Here is an 18,260-nt window from a genome sequence, read left to right as displayed (position 1 = left end):
GAGCTGAGCCCTGAATCTGAACAGACAATCAAGCAAGGTCGCTTCCAAAAACACAAGCCTCGTGTTAAGCCAACTCCAGCCTATTAGGGACGGGACATATGTAGCTAAATTACACCGTGCACCCAGGGGAGATGCAAATGAACAGGACCTCCCGCATGACTTACCTTCTTTTTTATCATGCAAACCATGTTGGTGTGATAAGCCGGGTATGAAAAAGCACAGGGATATATTGGCTCACTGCGTGCATGCGAATTCATCTCTTTTGTTAGAAGGGTTATCAAATGCATTGCCAATAAGCAACACTCTAACTTTGGTAATGCCAAAGGATTAAATAAATTGTTCTGATAAGAGCAGCTGGATTAAAACACCTTCAGAATGGACAGTGGGAAAGGTGGAGAGAGGGTGTGAAATTGTTTGATTATCAAACTCTGTTTAGTTTAGTGCGGCGTGTGAGGAGAAATTGTAATTACTTTGTTCTCACCAAGCAAAATGAAGAAAGTATGCTTAAAATAATTAGAATCCCATCTTCAGCTGTTGTTTGAATGGATTTCAAATATACAGTAATTTATTTCTGCACGAAGAAGGCTCCTCCTGCAGACCAAATTGCACCTCTGTCTCTAATGGGGCTATACGTGGACAGGGTTTCTTTGAATAATTAGATATTGATGTGTATCGATTTACCATAATTGCAGGGATAAAGGGAAAACCCATAAGGAGCAGCTTTTTTCCCTCTCTTTTTGTTTTCTCATTTTCTTTCTCCATACAACCTCTCTTAAACAGCCTCTATTTCCAACATCTCCATCCGTGTCTTTCTTTCTTGCTCATTTCTCCTGCAGCTCACACCCCTTTCTCTCTTTCTCTTGGTCTCAGACCACCCAGACTGCCTTCCCCCTGTGTGCTCCAGCTGTTCCCCTGCTGTGGCTCGAGTTTGTGTTACTTTGTTTCCGCATGGCCACGATAGAGGCAGCCCCCACCGCAACCCATCCATTCGCATTTCTTTCTCCCTTGCTCAGTTCCCTTTTCCTCTCTGTGCTCCTGCGCTCAAAGAATAGGAGAGGGATGGCTTTTGTGTCCTGTGCAGGTGTCCCTGTTGGGTGAAAAGGGGTGCAGAAGCTGTGCCGGCCTACTGTAGGGGGCGGGTATTCAGCCTGGGATCCCCCACCTGTGGCAGGTCTTGACCCACATGAGTCAGCCAGTCACTCCTGTGCTATAGAAGCTTTGTGGGTGAATGCTGTTACTCTCTGTGTGGCTAGATACACACAAGAGACCTGGCAACGCTGCTTGTTCCTCATGAGTGATTTATGCTTAGCCACTCATCCACAGCGTACTCCAGTCCAGACTGGTTTCAGGTGAGAAAGGGGAACAATAGTGTTGAATGATATCAAACAGAATGCTTAAACAGGGCTTATAGTTGAACTGATGCTTTAATACAGATCACATAAATGTGTCCATTAGTGCGGCTCACAAAGCAACCCCATCAAATCTAAAACACTGGAGTTACTAAAATAACTTACATTAAAAATAGAAACTGGAAGATCTTCGCCACATTACAACAGTTATTTTTTTTTCAGCTGTTGGAAAACCTAGCTCTTTTTGCACTACTGTTGCACCATAGGATGTGAGAAAGACAGGGAATTGGCCACTGTGACGGCTACAATTGGTTTGTGAACTCCCTTTCGAAGGCTTGTACCTTACCTTTTTTATCCTCGACATCCTGGTTTCTTGGCACCAAGAGTGGCCATATTGGACGGCACTAGATGTATATCCTCTGTGATGTCTTCAAGCTGTTTGATAAGTCACTGTCATCAGAGGTAGGGTCATTTTCTATCTTGTTTTCATACTATAGGAGTCCTTTTTTTGGGACCAGAAAGCGGGTTTGAAGCACTTCAGCATCGCCCTTTGATTTTCAAACCAGAGGATATATTCACTTCCTTTAGTCCTCTCTTGGAGCATCTATAAAAAGTAAGATCCAGACGATTCTAACATCTATTTGTTGTCTAAGTCTGCAGTTTACCAGGTTACAATCATTTGGGGTTTTGGTGGTGAGCTTCAAGAGATCCGCCTCACACAACAACAACCTTGGAGACAGATATAAAGGCAAGGCATCCCTTGGCTCTGATCTGAAGGCTGTTTTGCATTGAGCTTCCATATGGGTCAACCTAGGGCACAGGGAAAACCATGCTGATCCCAATAGCGTGCCCTGAAGACTACCACTCCCTGGAGCCCTGGGGGTTTGGATATTCCTCCTGTTGATCCTGCCACACCACCGCCCAGGAAGTGAAATCCTAAGTATGTGAATTGAATCAGAAAGAAAAGGCACCAATGGGAGTTTAATAACTCTAGTTTGTATTTAAGGTTCACTCAAGCCTCATCCTTGCTGTTTGGCTTCTATTTGACAAACACAAATCAAGTCTTCTTCTCTGGTGCCTGTTTTGTTTCTGTGGGGGATTTCTCATGCTGGAGGTGTCCAATTATCCTCGGTGGTAGAGTGGGGACTCTCAAGTCCCCTCAGGAGGGGAGGTGTGCATCTGTGTGCCGGGGGAGGGTTGTTGAAAAATAAATTGTGTTTGTGATCTCGACAAGTCTCTGAACAAGGAAGGGCCGTGGAGAAGGTTAACCTCAGTTTAATGAGAGTTCTTGAAAGATTCACATTTCAGCAGAATTATTTGAGCTACTATGACTTCTAGTCTCTCATTGCCACATCAGCACCAGTGTACACACAATTAACACTGCAGAAAGTAATGAAATAAACAGAAACAACTGTTACTTCAGAGACTATGAATCAGTCGAAAATAAAAATACATTAAGGCTGGCTTGCAACATTGTCTCTAGCCCTGATATGCTCCAAACTGTGAATATGGACTATGACCATACAACCTAGGATACAGGGTCCAATGTTTTATTACGGTCAGATGGAAGCCCTCTTATATCTACCAGTCAATTCTACAATTGGATATGGAGCTGAATCCCAGATTAAAGGTACTTTGGGGCCTTGGGGGCCTCTGAATCTGCAATTTGGGGTTTGAAATGTTTCTAAAATGTATATCTTCCTTATCTTATTGTAAATAGAGCTGCTGTGGTGCAAGTCAAAGTTTAGACTCCAGTCTGACAATTAAGTCAATAAGGCAATCAATTTCTATTCTCAGTCATAGGCTCTTATAACCAAGGACAAAAGCCCACTTTTTTTTTTTTTTTAACTCTTTCAGCATCCAGCTTTACTCTTTTGCAATTATGCCTGAATTCTTTTTTTGAAAAAGTCAAATTCAAAAGCTGGTTGTTTAAGCTTGCAACACTGATGTTTGATTTTGAATCTCTGTGTAAAATGATTGAATCTCAAGCAGTGAAAGAGTTGAAAGACGGCAAAATGTTCCTGTGAAAGAAAATGTCTCTATCGCTGCTATAATATAATCATTTGGTTTCCTAATGGACATAATTTTAAATCAACCAAAACAAAGCGAGGCGTATTGGTTAGGATACCATAGGCTTCTGGGCACCGGATTGCATGGCTGTGTAAGATGGCTATTATGACCCCGAACCACGACCCTTTGCTGCATGTCATCTCATGCTCTCCACTTCAAGTATTTGCGGTCTCTCTTCAGCTCTCCAAACTAATCAAGGCAAAAAATGCACATACAAATCCTTAAGAATCCATTATTAGATACATTCTGAAATTATGCACAAGATTATCTTGCCTACTCAGATCAGTTTTTGTGGTATTAAACTTAAATTTCTCTGTCTGCCTACTTGTTTGTCTGTCTGTTTATTATCTGATGTGTAGTGTTGCTTGTGCTCAAATTACTCAGAGTTTTTACAGCCTGGGAGTAAAAGAGAGAATTGTATTAGCCATGACTTTACTACTTCCTCATCCACCCAGCCCCCCTGCCAGCTCTGCGACTCGCTTGTTGCCGTCCCATGGTCTCATGCTCAGACGTTAATTCAAAACCTGCCCACGCACACACACCGCCTTATCCCTCTTATTAAACAATAAACCTGGTTTTATATCCCCCTCGATGATAACTACAGGAGAATGAAAGATACGATTTGACATACACTGTTTCTATTTCAATGAGCAGCGGCAACATTTGAACTTCCAGAAACTTTTAACTGCAAAATAAAGGTAGTTCTATTTTAGCTGTTGCACTGATTTTGGCAAAAGTAGTTAAAAGAGGGGACTATTAGCAAGGGTTTGAACTTGATTAGGAACCAGAATTAGAGAATTCTTTTAAAGACTCAGAGGAACTTAGCTGAGATGAAAACATCAGGTCAGGGTGGAGCTTAACTCAAAGGATCTTTCTCCTAAAAAGGGTTTAAAACAAACAAACACTTTTAATTACAGGGGGACTAAACAGAAAGCGACATGCTGAAGTACTTTCTTTCACTCGCTCTTTTGAATTTCAGCAGTTCTGGTTACAATCGCTTGATTCCCTTTTTCTTTTGAAGGAAGCTCCTTTGGGTTTATTCCACAGCATGCAATATTTAACCATTCAATCTTTCAGCATTAATTTAGGATCCCCTGTTCCCCCCAACCAATGCTCACTGCTGCCCAGTAAATGAAGCCCCCCCCCCCCCCTTTCCTCTGTCAAACACATACACAAACGCACCCCCCCCCCTCTCTTCTTGGCTATCGGACATCAATCTAGCCAGCACCGTCTGCTAAGCCTCACTGGGCAATTAACCACATTGAGAGTGAAAGCTCTAATCAATCCCTGGCCTTCACACACACACACACACACACACACACACACACACACACACACACACACACACACACACACACAAACCAAAATCCATTGGTGTAAATGTCTCTGCCGTTGATACTAGAGCAGAGCAGTCCAAACAGCCCTTTTGAAACCTCCTGTCCCTTAAAGGACACACACACACACACACACACACACACACACACACACACACACACACACACACACACACACACACACACACACACACACACACACACACACACACACACACACACACACAAACACACACTCCCCATTCCTGGTGCTTAAACTATCAAAAAATATTGATTAAAAAAAAAACACTCATGAATATTTTCCTCCATTTCACTAACAAGGAGTAAGTTTGGAACTTCCGTTGGCCAGCTTCCACTTGCTTGACAACATATTTGTATTTAACACCACTCTCCATTGTGCACTTCTAGATTATGATACTTAGAAACATGTTGTACCCTGTTTGTTCCGGATTTTAAAAATGTGACACTTGAAAGGCTCTGCAAATAAGACGATTTTTTTTTCTGAAACAGAAAAAAGATAAATTGTCCATATTTGCAAGCATGGTCTCACAAAATTGTGAAAGGAGAAACAAGCCTGAAAACGTCTGACAAACCCGGTAACCCCTCCGTCTGTACATGGTGTGGGCTAAATGTGAACTGTGCAGTGAAATTCAGGCATCCCTCCACTGCAGCTTGTCTCATTGATTCATGCAGGCCCTAAATGTCAGCACCAGCAGGGCAGAGGACCCTGCTAAACCCCCTGAGAGTGCAGGGTGATGGGGGGCTAAAGGCAGTGTGTTACGCAGACGTGTCTCAAAATAGCCTGCTTGACTCTGACGCTGTCAGAGGACAAGACGTCATTGATCATGGAATGAAAAGAAAATTATGTGCTCAAATGGATGTACTGTAGAAAAGATTTACTAGATTTTCTGATGAATACATTCAATGGACTTCACTGGAAATAAAGGATTAAAAGGTAATGTGCTTATGATCAGCATTTATTTAAATCAGATATAAACCCTTATTTCTTTTCTTAATCCTCACACTTATGCAGCAATCAACACTACAATTTCTGGATTCTAACCAATCCTTCAATATTTTTTCCGTATTCTGTTTAAACATTGCATACAACGTGACTTAATGGGAGCTACATAAATATCATGTCTTCTGCAAGCCTTCTTAGAATTATTGACCCGTCAGCTATTGATTTGGTGTCTTTGTTCATGCATTCATACGTAAGTTCAGCGCTTTGATCATTTGATGCGTTATGCTACATTTACATCAAACACAGAAAATGAATCAATAGTTCTTCCTCGTTACATGAATGATAATGAAAACAACATGATTGCACTGAGGTGCTGAACCTGCTTTTCGCATGCATTTGTCATACCTGTACACAGGCTTCCTCTGGCAAACACCAGTCTGTCGGAAGTGAAGCGGATTTGGCTCAATTCTGGCAATAGCATACTTTTAATGAAAATGCTAATAAAATAATAGTTACTCTGTGTTAAGCCATGTCCATTATCCGAGCTTACTGTGTTAGCATGTAAACAATCATTAATCTGTGCAAGAGAAAGTACATCTGATGATGACTGGACTGTCACTTTTGGAGGTATGAAGTCATAAACGGAAATCTTCTCATTTTGGCAAGCTTAATAAAAGCAGCATGGTTGGGTATGTGATTCTGAAAACACATTCATTTCAACTGAACCTTCAAACAAATAAACCTGAAAATTCCACACTCAATCAGAGGCTCCTCCTTTAATTTTCTGGCAGCGAACTACCAGGGAAACAACTGTTAAAATGAACAAATAATAAATATTATGCTAAGATCTAGAATGCCTGCTGCGAGAAAGGTAAAATAGCCTCAATAAGGGCCTGTGTCCACTGATGGTGGTTTTTTTTGTGCTGGCAGTGCACACAACATCAACTTTCTACTGTTTCTCACCTACCTTTACTGCTGCTTGGGTAACATGCCCCTGCTTCGGGGCCATTCCACTTCTCCGGTCCAGGATATAGTACACCTGAAATGATGAGTCTGATTAGTTTCTTCTTTGCCGTTGTTGTTGAAAAAGATTGTTTAGGAAGTCCTGCCCCTTCTTGATTTTGACAGGTCATTCAGAGAAGAAAGAGTGATAGCATGATTGTATTCCTAAAGTTGGGTTTCTTTCAACTGAGTGCTGCAAGAGCAGCAACAACAAGCAGCCAAGAGAGTTTTTTTCAGGATGTTGAGAGCTGAAAAATGCCAAACTGCACTTGTTTTGAGTAGATTATAGGTGCCATCGATACAAAAAACACTGTTAGTGTTAAAGCTCTCTTCAAAGAAATAACTTGGACACAAGGTTATGTCTAAATGCTTCGTCACACACACACGCACACACACCTTACTCTCAACTACCTCCTCGGTTCAGAGATCAACCGTCCCACTCAGTCTATTAGAATAATGACACAGTGAGCCCACTTCCAGTGAGGGGGAGGAGGAGCCAGCTAACAGTTACTGCAGAGTGGATAACACAAAAGTATGAACATTACCTGAACAGATTTGCATGCACACATTTCCTCAAAGACACGCACACCACTCAATGTTGACACTTTTGACAATGAGTACCTGCAAATTGTAGGGGTGTTCATAACAACAGGAGCCACGTTATGTATCCCACATTATTCCCTTTTTCCTGTTTGACATTCTCTGAAAGATTGAGACACTGATTCTGGCAGACAAAAGTAAAATTTAAAAGGCAAGAGTCTGTTAACTTTAATTCTGTTTTTAACAATGGGTTGTAGACACTCTTTGTGCGTTCTTCTTTGGCGGTCCAAAGTTAAAAGTATGATGCATTTTCATTTCTGCACAGGACACAACATAGGAAACTTCACTTTTGCTGCGCTCTTTACCACTACATCCAGTCTTGAGGCCTTCAAATTGTGTCATTTCGAAGGGAACCTTAAGTCACAGCATCATATCAAATGGTATGCTAACGTGCTTAATGTTTAACTTGGTGGGGGTTGGTAAGGAGGGCCAGGGTAAAGGGTTGGGGGTTGGGGGTTGGGGTCTATCATTTACATAGAAACTTGTGAGCAACCACTCTCAAACATCCTTCTAAAATGTGCTTCTTTTCAGCCAGACATTTGGCTGGTTTTACCTGAAAATAAGTAGCTGCAAAGTAAAAAAACAAAAGTCTCAAAAAGCATGTGATTGTTCCTTAAAAAGATCACCCAAACTCTCCAATCAAACCTTTGAATTGCTAACCACTGCAGAATACTCTTGAGTTTAGGGACACACACGTGGCCTTTATAGAACTATTCGTAAATGTATGTACGTAACGTGTGACGTGCGTGATAAGAGTTTTTTCGAAACACACTTTGCCTGGTTGAGTTCCGCATTTCCAATATGGCTGCCGCCGTCGATTGGCTTCAAAACAGCTCTCAGGAACAGATGGGTGAAGTCACGGATACTACATCCATATTAGTATCCATGTTATACAGTCTATGGAAATGACAGAATAGCGGCTGGTCACGTTAGTTGAATACTTTGAATGGGGGCACATTTTACTCAATACGCTCACTGAAAATCTCAAGTATCTACAAGTCATCAGAGTAAAGTCCGGGTCAAGTCCATAGACTGTATAAAATATGGACGTAGTATCCGTGACATCACCCATCTGTTTCTGAAAGCTGTTTTGAAGCCAATCGGGAGCGGCAGCCATATTGCTTCTGTCGAGCCAGTGTGACGTACAGAGGCGGGCTTTGAGCCTCCTAGCCAACAGCTGCAGTGTTCCTGCAGGCAGCTGAGCCTCTCATTGGAAGACTAGTAATCTCAATAACTTTGAAATTACCGAATTAGAAAAAAATTCACCCCCCTCACAGTGAGAGGACATGGAGAAATGAGCTATTCAGATTACACTCATCTTTTGTACCAGGCTGTAAACATGTTTATTAATGCTGCAAAGATCGTCTTTTTCCCATTCATGTGTATGTGACTTCCGGTACTTCCGGAGCCAGCCTCAAGCGGATCCTCGATGAACTGCAGCTTTTAACACTTCCGCATTGACTCATATTTTTAGACCGGAGGTTGCCGCTTGGTCAAGTCCCGAGTCATGGATGCCAAAGTCCAAGTCGAGTTGCAAGTCTTTGATGACTTTGTCAAGTCGAGTCCAAAGTCATCAAAATTGTGACTCGAGTCTGACTCGAGTCCAAGTCACGTGACTCGAGGCCACACCTCTGGGAATGTGTAGTCTGAAGGGTTAAATCCGCCATTTTTAAATACAAATTAGGATAAACTTCACTTTAATGGCGAGGAACACACAATACATCCTTTAAAAAAACTGCGGAGTACGTACATTTGGTAGTGTTTCGTGTTTCGTGTTGTCTCACCGTCATTTTGAAGTTGCCGCTGAGTGCTGAGGGGCCGTGATAGGCTGAGAGGCGGAGGCTGAGGAAGAAAGGAGCTGCTCTCAGTCAGTAGAGCAGTGCCGCTGGAGAGCTCTCCCATCGACCACAGGCTCCAGCTAAAAAAAGACGTGACACCTAACGTTTTGTTTTGTTATGTTATTTATTAATTACCTACCGTTCCGTCACTTCAAGCAAGATGTAACTTTGTCGACGCCACCTCCAGTATATTCATGCATTTGAAAAGAGCCGGGAGCGAGTGCGCAGAGACGAGAAGACGAGCTGTTCTGGCGAATGGAACTTATTGTGCATTTGTTTTGACTATGTTATCCCTAAGTGAGTTTGGCTTCGGTCCGTCTCTGTCTGCCGTCGACCCTTGATTTTTTGGGGGGATTTACATCCGAATAGTTTAAGGGAGACACCGAAGGAGAATTGTGCAAAGCCAGCAAGCTTTTGCTTACGGAGCCGGGGATTTAAATCGTCATTTGGTTGTGCTCCGGGAGAGGCGAGAGTCAAAGAAAGAAATTCATGTGGCCATTCTCTCTATAGCCAAACATTTTGGGGATTGCATAATGAGCAAGGAAAGACCTAAGAGGAATATCATTCAAAAGAAATACGTAAGTACAAACCATATTTTGCCTTTACTGCTATCAAATGCGACCGCTCTATTCAAGTTTGCCTTCCTCGTCTCGATGAAAATACATAAACTTTCATCCTGGACTGTGAGGGTTACCATCAGGCTGCTTGTGTAGAATTGGGTCAGATATCTTTATAGGATAACCCTTCCAAGTTATCCAAACGTGTTACCAATTACATGCTTTTTATTTAAAGAGACAGCAATGTTTATTCAGTGTCTGTGTTGCAGCGTTTCTTCGACATCAGACATGTTTTAGGCTATTTCAACATCGGGTGCTTTTGGGGGATTGCTCCTCTCAATTTGACTCGTTTTGTGGGGGATGCACGGTGTGTCTTGGCTACGCGATAAAGCCTTAAAAGGTTCCAAATTAAAGGACTTGGCAAAGTGTTTTCAGAAATGGCTTTTGTTCGCTCCTCATTTCTTCCTATTCAGAGCCGTGAAGACAAGCCTGTCGGCCATGGCTCAGCTATTTCGGCTTCCATTTCGTCCCATGCTGAGCATTATATCTCTGCTTTCAAACCGAGCTCTTACCTTTTCAGAATGTAAAGCCATTCTCATACTGAAGCTTATATTAATGTTCGTGGTATATTTATGGCGTGTCGGCGCTGTGCTGTTGTTGCTGTGAGGCTGGCAAACCCGACACGTTTCGTGGACTGTTGTGGCTCTTTAATTCTCTCCATAAAGAGTGAAGGGAGAGCAGAGGAAAAGGGGGTCATGCAATTCAGCATTTTTCGGACAATTTCGAACACTTGAAAGAACGCGAGGACACTCTGGTGCTTGTTGTTAGGAGGGTTATCTTTGCAATCAGGCACTGTGAATAAGAAGTCCACTAGAGTCTCAACCGTGTCTCGGGTCTCCGTGTGACCTCTGTGGACGAACAGATATTGCAGCAGCCCGCTGAGGGATAACTCCATTTTTGCAATACTACAGGGGATTAGCTTACAAGCGTCTGGGTCTCGTCCACGGCTGCCGAATACACACAAAACTGCGCATTACCTGCCCTGTGTGGTGGAGCACAGTGTTTCACCACGAGACAGTCCTTTTAACAGGGCTGTGTTCAGTCGCATTGCAGAGGCTCATGTATGAAGCGATACGAAGAAGCAACCATTTTCTTTCTGCAAGTAACACTGGTGAATTTCTGCGGAGGGAGTCTTGAAATAAAAAACGGTTCGCTAAATGTTAGCTTTAATTGTAGTTCAGTGAACACTTGTTAGCCCTCCCTCGTGAATGAAGGAAGCATAATCTTGGGAAGTGTTACAAGCTCACCAAGTTACCCTACCGTTTTCATGAAGACACCCTCTTTCTGGGCCTGTGTGTGTGTCTGGGCTTTAAACTTTGCTGCACCTCTCGTCGTGTGTTGATACATTGTTGCTGTGAATTGTCGACACGCGCATAAAACAGCTACTTCGGTGCGTTTAATTGCACGAGGCATATCATGTCTGTTAATGCTGTGAAGCTGGAGTCAGCAGAGCCAGCAGAGCCAGCCGCCCACCCCCCATCCAAACAACACGTGGAGTGCCTCTAAAAAGTGTGTTAACTCCAGCAGACAGTTTGCTTACTGAACAAATCCAAACCAGGCCAAATCAACACATGTTTCTATGCTGGAGGATGATATTGCAAAGGGCCAAGCTGAGCAACAGGTTTGCAGGAGCAAGCAAACAATAACACTAAACACAAGAAAAAGTTTATTTAATGCAGTCTTGAATGCAACTTGATTCAGTCAGGGAGTTTCCTGTCCCCCTTAGGTAAGGAGAATTTAACGCATTTCACATGTCATCTATAAAAGCAGGGGTTCCCAAAGTGGGGGGTCGCAAGACAGAAATGGGGGATGTTTTTTTTTTTTTAACTTGTATACAATTGTTACATTTTACCCATTATGGTAAAAAATATTGACAAAAATAATAGCTTACCTTGAAATAAAACATTGAAAATAGAAAACGTAATGAGTTTTCTGCCTTTCTTTGTTGCCAGATGACTCCAAAGTTTAGGGTTAGTGAACAGTGAATTATCAAAAGCATCAGTAGCAGTAGGTTGATTCTTAAAGGCACAGGAAACACAACCACATGCTCATATAGGTAGGGTCATTTTCTGCAGACCATCTAAATTAAGGCACAGTAAATCACTTTGAGGGACAGTGGGGGTCACAAGTCTTTTGCACCTATATTTTGGGAGTCGCAGGCTGAAAAGTTTGGAACCCCTGTATTAAAGCATAGTCCTTGTGACATTCTAAGTCCTCAAGAGAACTTTTCTAGTTTCTATGCTCACACAGTTTTTGACCACACACTAATTGCTAATCTTTGCTATAAAAAAGGATAAATCATATAAAAAATCTCCCTTCTAAAATGTCATCCAGTAACTTAATGTGAGCACATTTGGGACGCTTCCTGTGAGGCAGCTGTCTCATTGAGGAGAAAGAAAAAAATCCCCTCTTTCAACTGATGTTATTGTAACACATCTGTATGTGCTTTTATAGGAAACATACATTTCTGTTACTGGTAAATGTATGGGGTTCAACTTTCAGTTGTTGTCAAACACAAAAGTGAGTCATCCTAAAGAAGACTGATGTTTTAAATGACTAAAGAAAAGGAAATCTAAATTGAAAGCTGCCGCCCCGGTCTCATGGCTTAAACCTTTATGTTTTGCAAAAGTGGGTTGCATGTGGCAAAGGAATTCACCATTGATAATAAGAAATAGTTTGCACATCTCCCTTTGAATCTAGGAAACAGGATGTTCCATAGAAATGGTGACTAACTAGAAGTTCCCTCTTCAAATCCAGACAGTCAACAATGTCATCCCCGAAAATATTGGTCTATTCATAACTAACTGTTCATACATACATATACCAGAACTAAGGGAATTACTTGTGAGTCTGACTACAGTGTGCACGTTTCTCTCTCTCTCTCTCTGTGTGTGTGTGTGTGTGTGTGTGTGTGTGTGTGTGTGTGTGTGTGTGTGTGTGTGTGTGTGTGTGTGTGTGTGTGTGTGTGTGTGTGTGTGTGTGTGTGTGTGTGTGTGTGTGTGTGTGTGTGTGTGTGTGTGTGTGTGTGTGTGACAGTGTATTTGCATGTGTGTCATATCTGTCATGTGTTTTCAGCAGCTGCAGTTAATAAATAAAGTCTGGCCTGGACCAAATAAGGACTTACATACGTGCATTTGTACAACAACCTGGAGGAGTCCAGATCCCCAAGTCCCCCCTGTGGGCTTTGAGACAGGACTCTTGGCCCCTACTGACCCCCCCCCCCCTCCCGTGTCTCAACCCCCCCCCCCCCTTAATTAGCGTAAGACAATTATACATGCTTGGCTTAACCATTTCCCCTGAAACACGATTGTGAGTTGTTACCCATCCACCCCCACCCTCTGCACCCAACAAACACCCACTATGTGAGATACATATTACAATTCATCTGTCATAAAGTGATTGAAAAAGCTGGATGAGTCTTTAATAAAAGCAAACAAGGCAATTAGCATTTTCTGCTAGAGCTGGTAGCTTCAGTGGGAAAAGAACCAAAGAGAAAAGCCAAGTTGTCATGTCAGCTCTTTTTCCCAGGAATGCTTTGTCACTAATGACTGGCTGAATGATGCTACAGGAGAAAGTGTGAGCCCACTTTCTCTCTATCCCCTTACAAAATGTAAAAGAAAGAAAAGAACAGTGTGTTTTTTTTAGTTTGTCACTCTGTTTTTAAGCCACCAGACAGGGTAGGTGCTGTGTTAGGACTGAGGTAGCAGCCGCTAATGTGCAGCGGTGTTGTTCCGTCTAACGAAACATGACACACACTGTGTGTGTATGTGGGTTTGTGAATGAGTGGAAGCGAGAGTAGCAGGAGAGCACGGCAGAGAACAGCTCCGTGCAGCCAGGGCCATTTTGTGCAGAGTCGGCTCTTCCTGTAGGCCCCAGCTGGGGCTAGGCCTCTGATTCAAAGGTTGTGTGTGTGTATGTGTGTGAGAGTGCGTGTTTGTGTGCACGCATGGTGTGTGTGGGACAAGCACAGCTGCTGCAGGGGCCTTTACAAATGTAAAGAGGCTGTCAGTGTTTGTTTCATCAGGCGCACAACTGATGAGGGCCAAGTTGAAAATCCATTGCACTGTGAGTGTGTGCGCTGAGCATGCACAAAAAGAGGAAACAAAAACAGAGAGCGGGGGCAGTATGGGGAGTGCAAAGGCACAGACTCTCTCCCTCCTCTCCTCCTCTTCCTCTCTTTATCTCCCTGTCTCTCTGTCTCTGTCTCGCTCCCTCGTTCTCGGCCTGTCCAAATGAAATGTGGGCCTCATGTAGGACCATGAAGAGAGGGTCACAGGGTTGTTTTTTCACCGTGCCTGAGCCTCAATGCGCTTCATTTAACCTTATGTTTCAATGCAAATTCTCTTTTCATAAGCCCCCTTCTCCTCACGTGTGCAACATGGCAGGGTTCACTTTGCAACCTCCCTGTCACTATGGCTACCGGGGCAAACCAAAGTGTACTGTGGCAAAAGCAACGTTTTACTGCCTGTTTATGTGACCACGTTCACTATGGTTACATTCCACGTGGCACCTGTGAAAGGCTCTATGGTGAAAGATAAAAGTACTTTCCATATGTGTTAGTTCACGTAGTGTGTTTCAGGTTTGTTAGCAGCAGGATGTGGCTGAGAGAGTGGTGAACACAAGGCAACAGAGGATAATCCTTTTTAATTTGAACGTAACATCACTCTGCTGTATTACTTTCTATTCACCATTGGGAGAAAATCAAAGCGGGGCTACTTTGATTATGATGCCAAACTGTATCAGGGTGGCATAAAAGCAACTGCCAAGAATATAAAAAGTCCTCATGAAGATCGCCTGCCAGCGAATTACACACAGCGGAAAATAACTGAAGCTAACCAGGAGCTTGTATGTCTCACGCAGAAAAGACATTAAGTGAATTATTTACTTCACATCACACAAAACATAACCAGATGAGTCTGCCGTCGGATTTCTCTTGTCTAAGTGACAATTAAATTTCCACTTCACTGAAATTTGTCAGGTAATTGAACATTGCTTCAACAGTTTTGGGTGAAAGCTAAGAGGAAGCGTTTCTTCCCACGCTGCAGGCGCAGCATTTTCATATCCCTCTGGTCTCTTCTCTCCTCTCTCAGGGCCCTGCCGACTCGACAAGCACTGCCAGAAAAAAAATTCTGGGAGTGAAGTTGGCTTGCCCGGCCTCTTTTAATTCAGCTTTATTTATTTATGTGTTTATCAAGTTTGTACTGAAATGAGGAAGAAGGCAGCCCTTTTTTCTCCCTTTTAAATAAAGTCCGCTTTGCCAAAAGAGACTTTACTGCATCATTACTGGCGCTGTGTGAGCTGCCGGCTTCAATTTGGAGCGGCGATGGATGTTCAGCAGCCAAATGTATCAGCGCTCGGCTCTTTTCTCAGACATTAACGCGCACTCTCCCTGTTTACCCTTTACTGTCTTCGTCTCCCTCTTCTTCTCTGTATTATGTCACACACATACACGGCAAAAAAACTCCGGTTACGCAATATGACCTTTTCTCTTATCAGCTGTTGACATTGAGCACAATCTCCGGCTTTTAGCTGGCACCAACACACACACACACACACACACACACACACACACACACACACACACACACACACACACACACACACACACACACACACACACACACACACACACACTGAGGCAAAGGTCTTTTAGGTATACACCTGCAGTCAGTAGGTGAGAGTAACTGGTTTTAAGGCCACCCCTTGCAAGCTGTCTTGTAGTTATCAGCACTCAGTGTGGGCTACCTACAGGAGTGATGACATAAAGCTGGGTGTGACTGTCTTTGTTTTACAGCACAACTGTTTCTGTCATGAGAAGTGTGTGACTGTGTGTAGGTGTGTTTTACAGCATATGCTCCCATAGTTGGACTCAAAGATTGGTTGGACAGAACACAGTTGTGGACAACCAATACTGTGTGTGTGTGTGTGCGCGCTTGTACATGCGCGTGTGCATGCGCACGTGTGCGTACACCACAAGCGCTCCCTGCGTGCACGTCTTCATTCTGCCGAGTGATTTATCTCCTCCTGCCCCTCTAGGTTTGGACGGAGATGGGGATGAGGGAGGGGGGAGAGACAGCTGGTCAGGCCCTGAGAGGCTATGTGTGTGTGTTTGTGGACACACATGCTCACTCATGCGTGCGTGTGTGTGTGTGTGTGTGTGTGAGAATGAGCGTGTGGGTCTGTGTGTGTGTGTGTGTCTGTGTGTGTGTGTGTGTGTGTGGGGTTGCCACAGCTTATCCGTTCAGGATCCCTATGAAGCTGAATCAACACTTTAGCTTTGTCTTTGGTGTGGCCTTGCAGGCTTTACGGGGGCCCGTGAAGGACATTCAGCATTAGAGAGATGAAAGGAAAACATTTTTTTTGATTTGCTATTTCCTACATACAGAATTGTCAAATATAGATGTCATTTTAGAGAAGTACACAAACAATCTCTCGGATCTTCAGGTGTCTCGTTGCTTGTTCAAATGTCAGCTTAGCCCGGGGCTCCTCTTTAAGCCCGTAAGCTGAAATAGGAGGCATTAGCTTGTTTTTGAATGGACAAGCTATCGTAGCTTAGCCCGGCATTAGCGTTTAATGACCATTATGTACGTCTCTTAGACAACCTCTTGACCCATCCCTGCTCCCCCCCCCCCTCCCCCTTGCTCTTCATCTCAACTACATCAGTTTAATAAACACTCCTTACATTTTCATCCGGCGGTCAATCCCATCTGATCCCCTATTGTGACACCGTCGTCTTTACACATCCAGTGAATTAAGCCTCTTGGGATGAAGCAACAGAGCAGAGGCTCAGGCTGTATCGATCCTCCATTACTCCTTCTCTCTCTTTCTGCCCGGAATACCACAGTTTCACTGTCGAACATGTGCCAGTAAAAGCAATGTCGTAAAATGCCTGGAACACAATGCGAAGATGAGAAAAATCCTGGAGCTAACTGATGTTGGTGTTCTTTGAAAAATGCTGACGTGTCATATTTTCTGTTGTATAGTGTCACCAGTGTCAGCTTTACAATTCAATGTTCACGTATAACAATCCTTGTTATACATTACAGTCTCACAAGCTCTCTATAACCCATGAATCCTCTTTATGATGGAGCAGTTTGTTTCCACCAGCCGCTCCATTCAGCCCCTCCCTGTTTGGCCGGCAATACTCTCTGACTCTCTCTCTCTCCCTCATTTAATCTCTCATGAGGGCATTTTCCTGTGCTAACTTTGTACAGAAAAATTTGACTATCATTACCCCTCTTTCTCTCCCCCGACACTCATTTGTGCCTCTCCAACATGCATGGCTAGCTAGTCGTGGAAATGTGACCTCGCTTCTGTGAAAGCGCTCTTGAATGCAACCCTTTTCACCAAGCGTTTGGCCCTTTTGCGAGGGAGGCCTTAATTTAGGGTGGCAGTCACCCCTTCTCCACCCTCCCTCCCTCTCTCACTCCCTCCAAAGCTTGAGGAGGGTTGAGCTAGTGGAGCAAAGTGGATGTTGACCACTGTTGCTGTGTGATCTTTATTTTCAGCCGTTTGCTGGATGCTTAGAGACAGAATAGGAGTTGAATTTTTGTGGGTTTTTTAACAGATTTAGAGGAAAATGAGTGCTAACAGCAAAGGTGTTAACTGCATCTGGCACTCTCTTGTATCGTTCTGGCATGCCAAACTGCATTTGTAGGATGGGCGAGAGCCTGTTTGACTGATGGAACACACTCTGTGGAGGGGTACCGGTGTTGCCGCTGAGTTGTCAGATGTGCTGGTTCACAAGTGAGAAACAGGAAGAATGAGGAAGACGGCGGTGGTGCTGGTGGGTGGTTGAGGGCCGTAAGAGGCAGAATAAATGGTTTATTTGATCTCGGGTCAATATATACACATTCTGTTTGCGTCTCTCCTCCAACCCCCATCCTCCAACCTGCCACAAGAAACGCATTACTTCCCCCCGTCATCTTGTCCTGTAATAGAATACTGAGTGGATTTTTTTTCTCACCCTGTTCCACTCTATCTCTCTCACGCCCTGCCTCGAAACTCATCTGCCGTGTTACTCAGCGCAGCTACAAAGAGAGGAGAGAGGCGTCGGACGAGCTTTCTGTGGGAGAAGGAGAGGGAGAGGGAGAGAGGGAGAGAGCTCTTTCAATGATCAAAAGAATCTGCACTTAGTTTTAATTTTACAAAGTGTGTGTGTGTGATAATAATTTGCTCCAAAGATCAGCCTGCTTAGCGACATGATTAGGGTTGTTGGCGCTTTCGCAACTCTCCTCTCTCGGTCTCCGGCTCAGTCAGCGTGCCGCATTATTTCGCTTGCTTTTTGTTTTGATTCGGTCTGCCAAAAGGAAACTTTGGAATCCTCTCTGGTTTGATCTTACACAGCTGTGTGAATTAACCCCCTCCAAAACCATGCTGCCAAACACACACACACACACACACACACACACACACACACACACACACACACACACACACACACACACACACACACACACACACACACACACACACACACACACACA

At 43.6% G+C, this 18,260-nt stretch overlaps 1 protein-coding gene across 1 annotated transcript in view; it reads left to right on the top strand.

Moving 5' to 3' along the window:
• The first annotated feature begins 8,984 nt into the window (after window positions 1-8,984).
• The window catches only part of jarid2b (jumonji, AT rich interactive domain 2b), a 116,452-nt gene continuing 107,176 nt past the window's right edge, over window positions 8,985-18,260 (top strand). The window contains exon 1 of the mRNA XM_034704800.1: window positions 8,985-9,735. Within this exon, the coding sequence (XP_034560691.1) occupies window positions 9,691-9,735 (45 nt within the window). The 5' untranslated portion in view covers window positions 8,985-9,690. The remainder of the gene's footprint in view (window positions 9,736-18,260) is intronic.

The sequence above is a fragment of the Notolabrus celidotus genome, chromosome 16 (genome assembly GCF_009762535.1).
Source record: "Notolabrus celidotus isolate fNotCel1 chromosome 16, fNotCel1.pri, whole genome shotgun sequence".
Lineage (NCBI taxonomy): Eukaryota > Metazoa > Chordata > Actinopteri > Labriformes > Labridae > Notolabrus > Notolabrus celidotus.
This window is presented reverse-complemented; position numbering and strand designations above follow the sequence as displayed.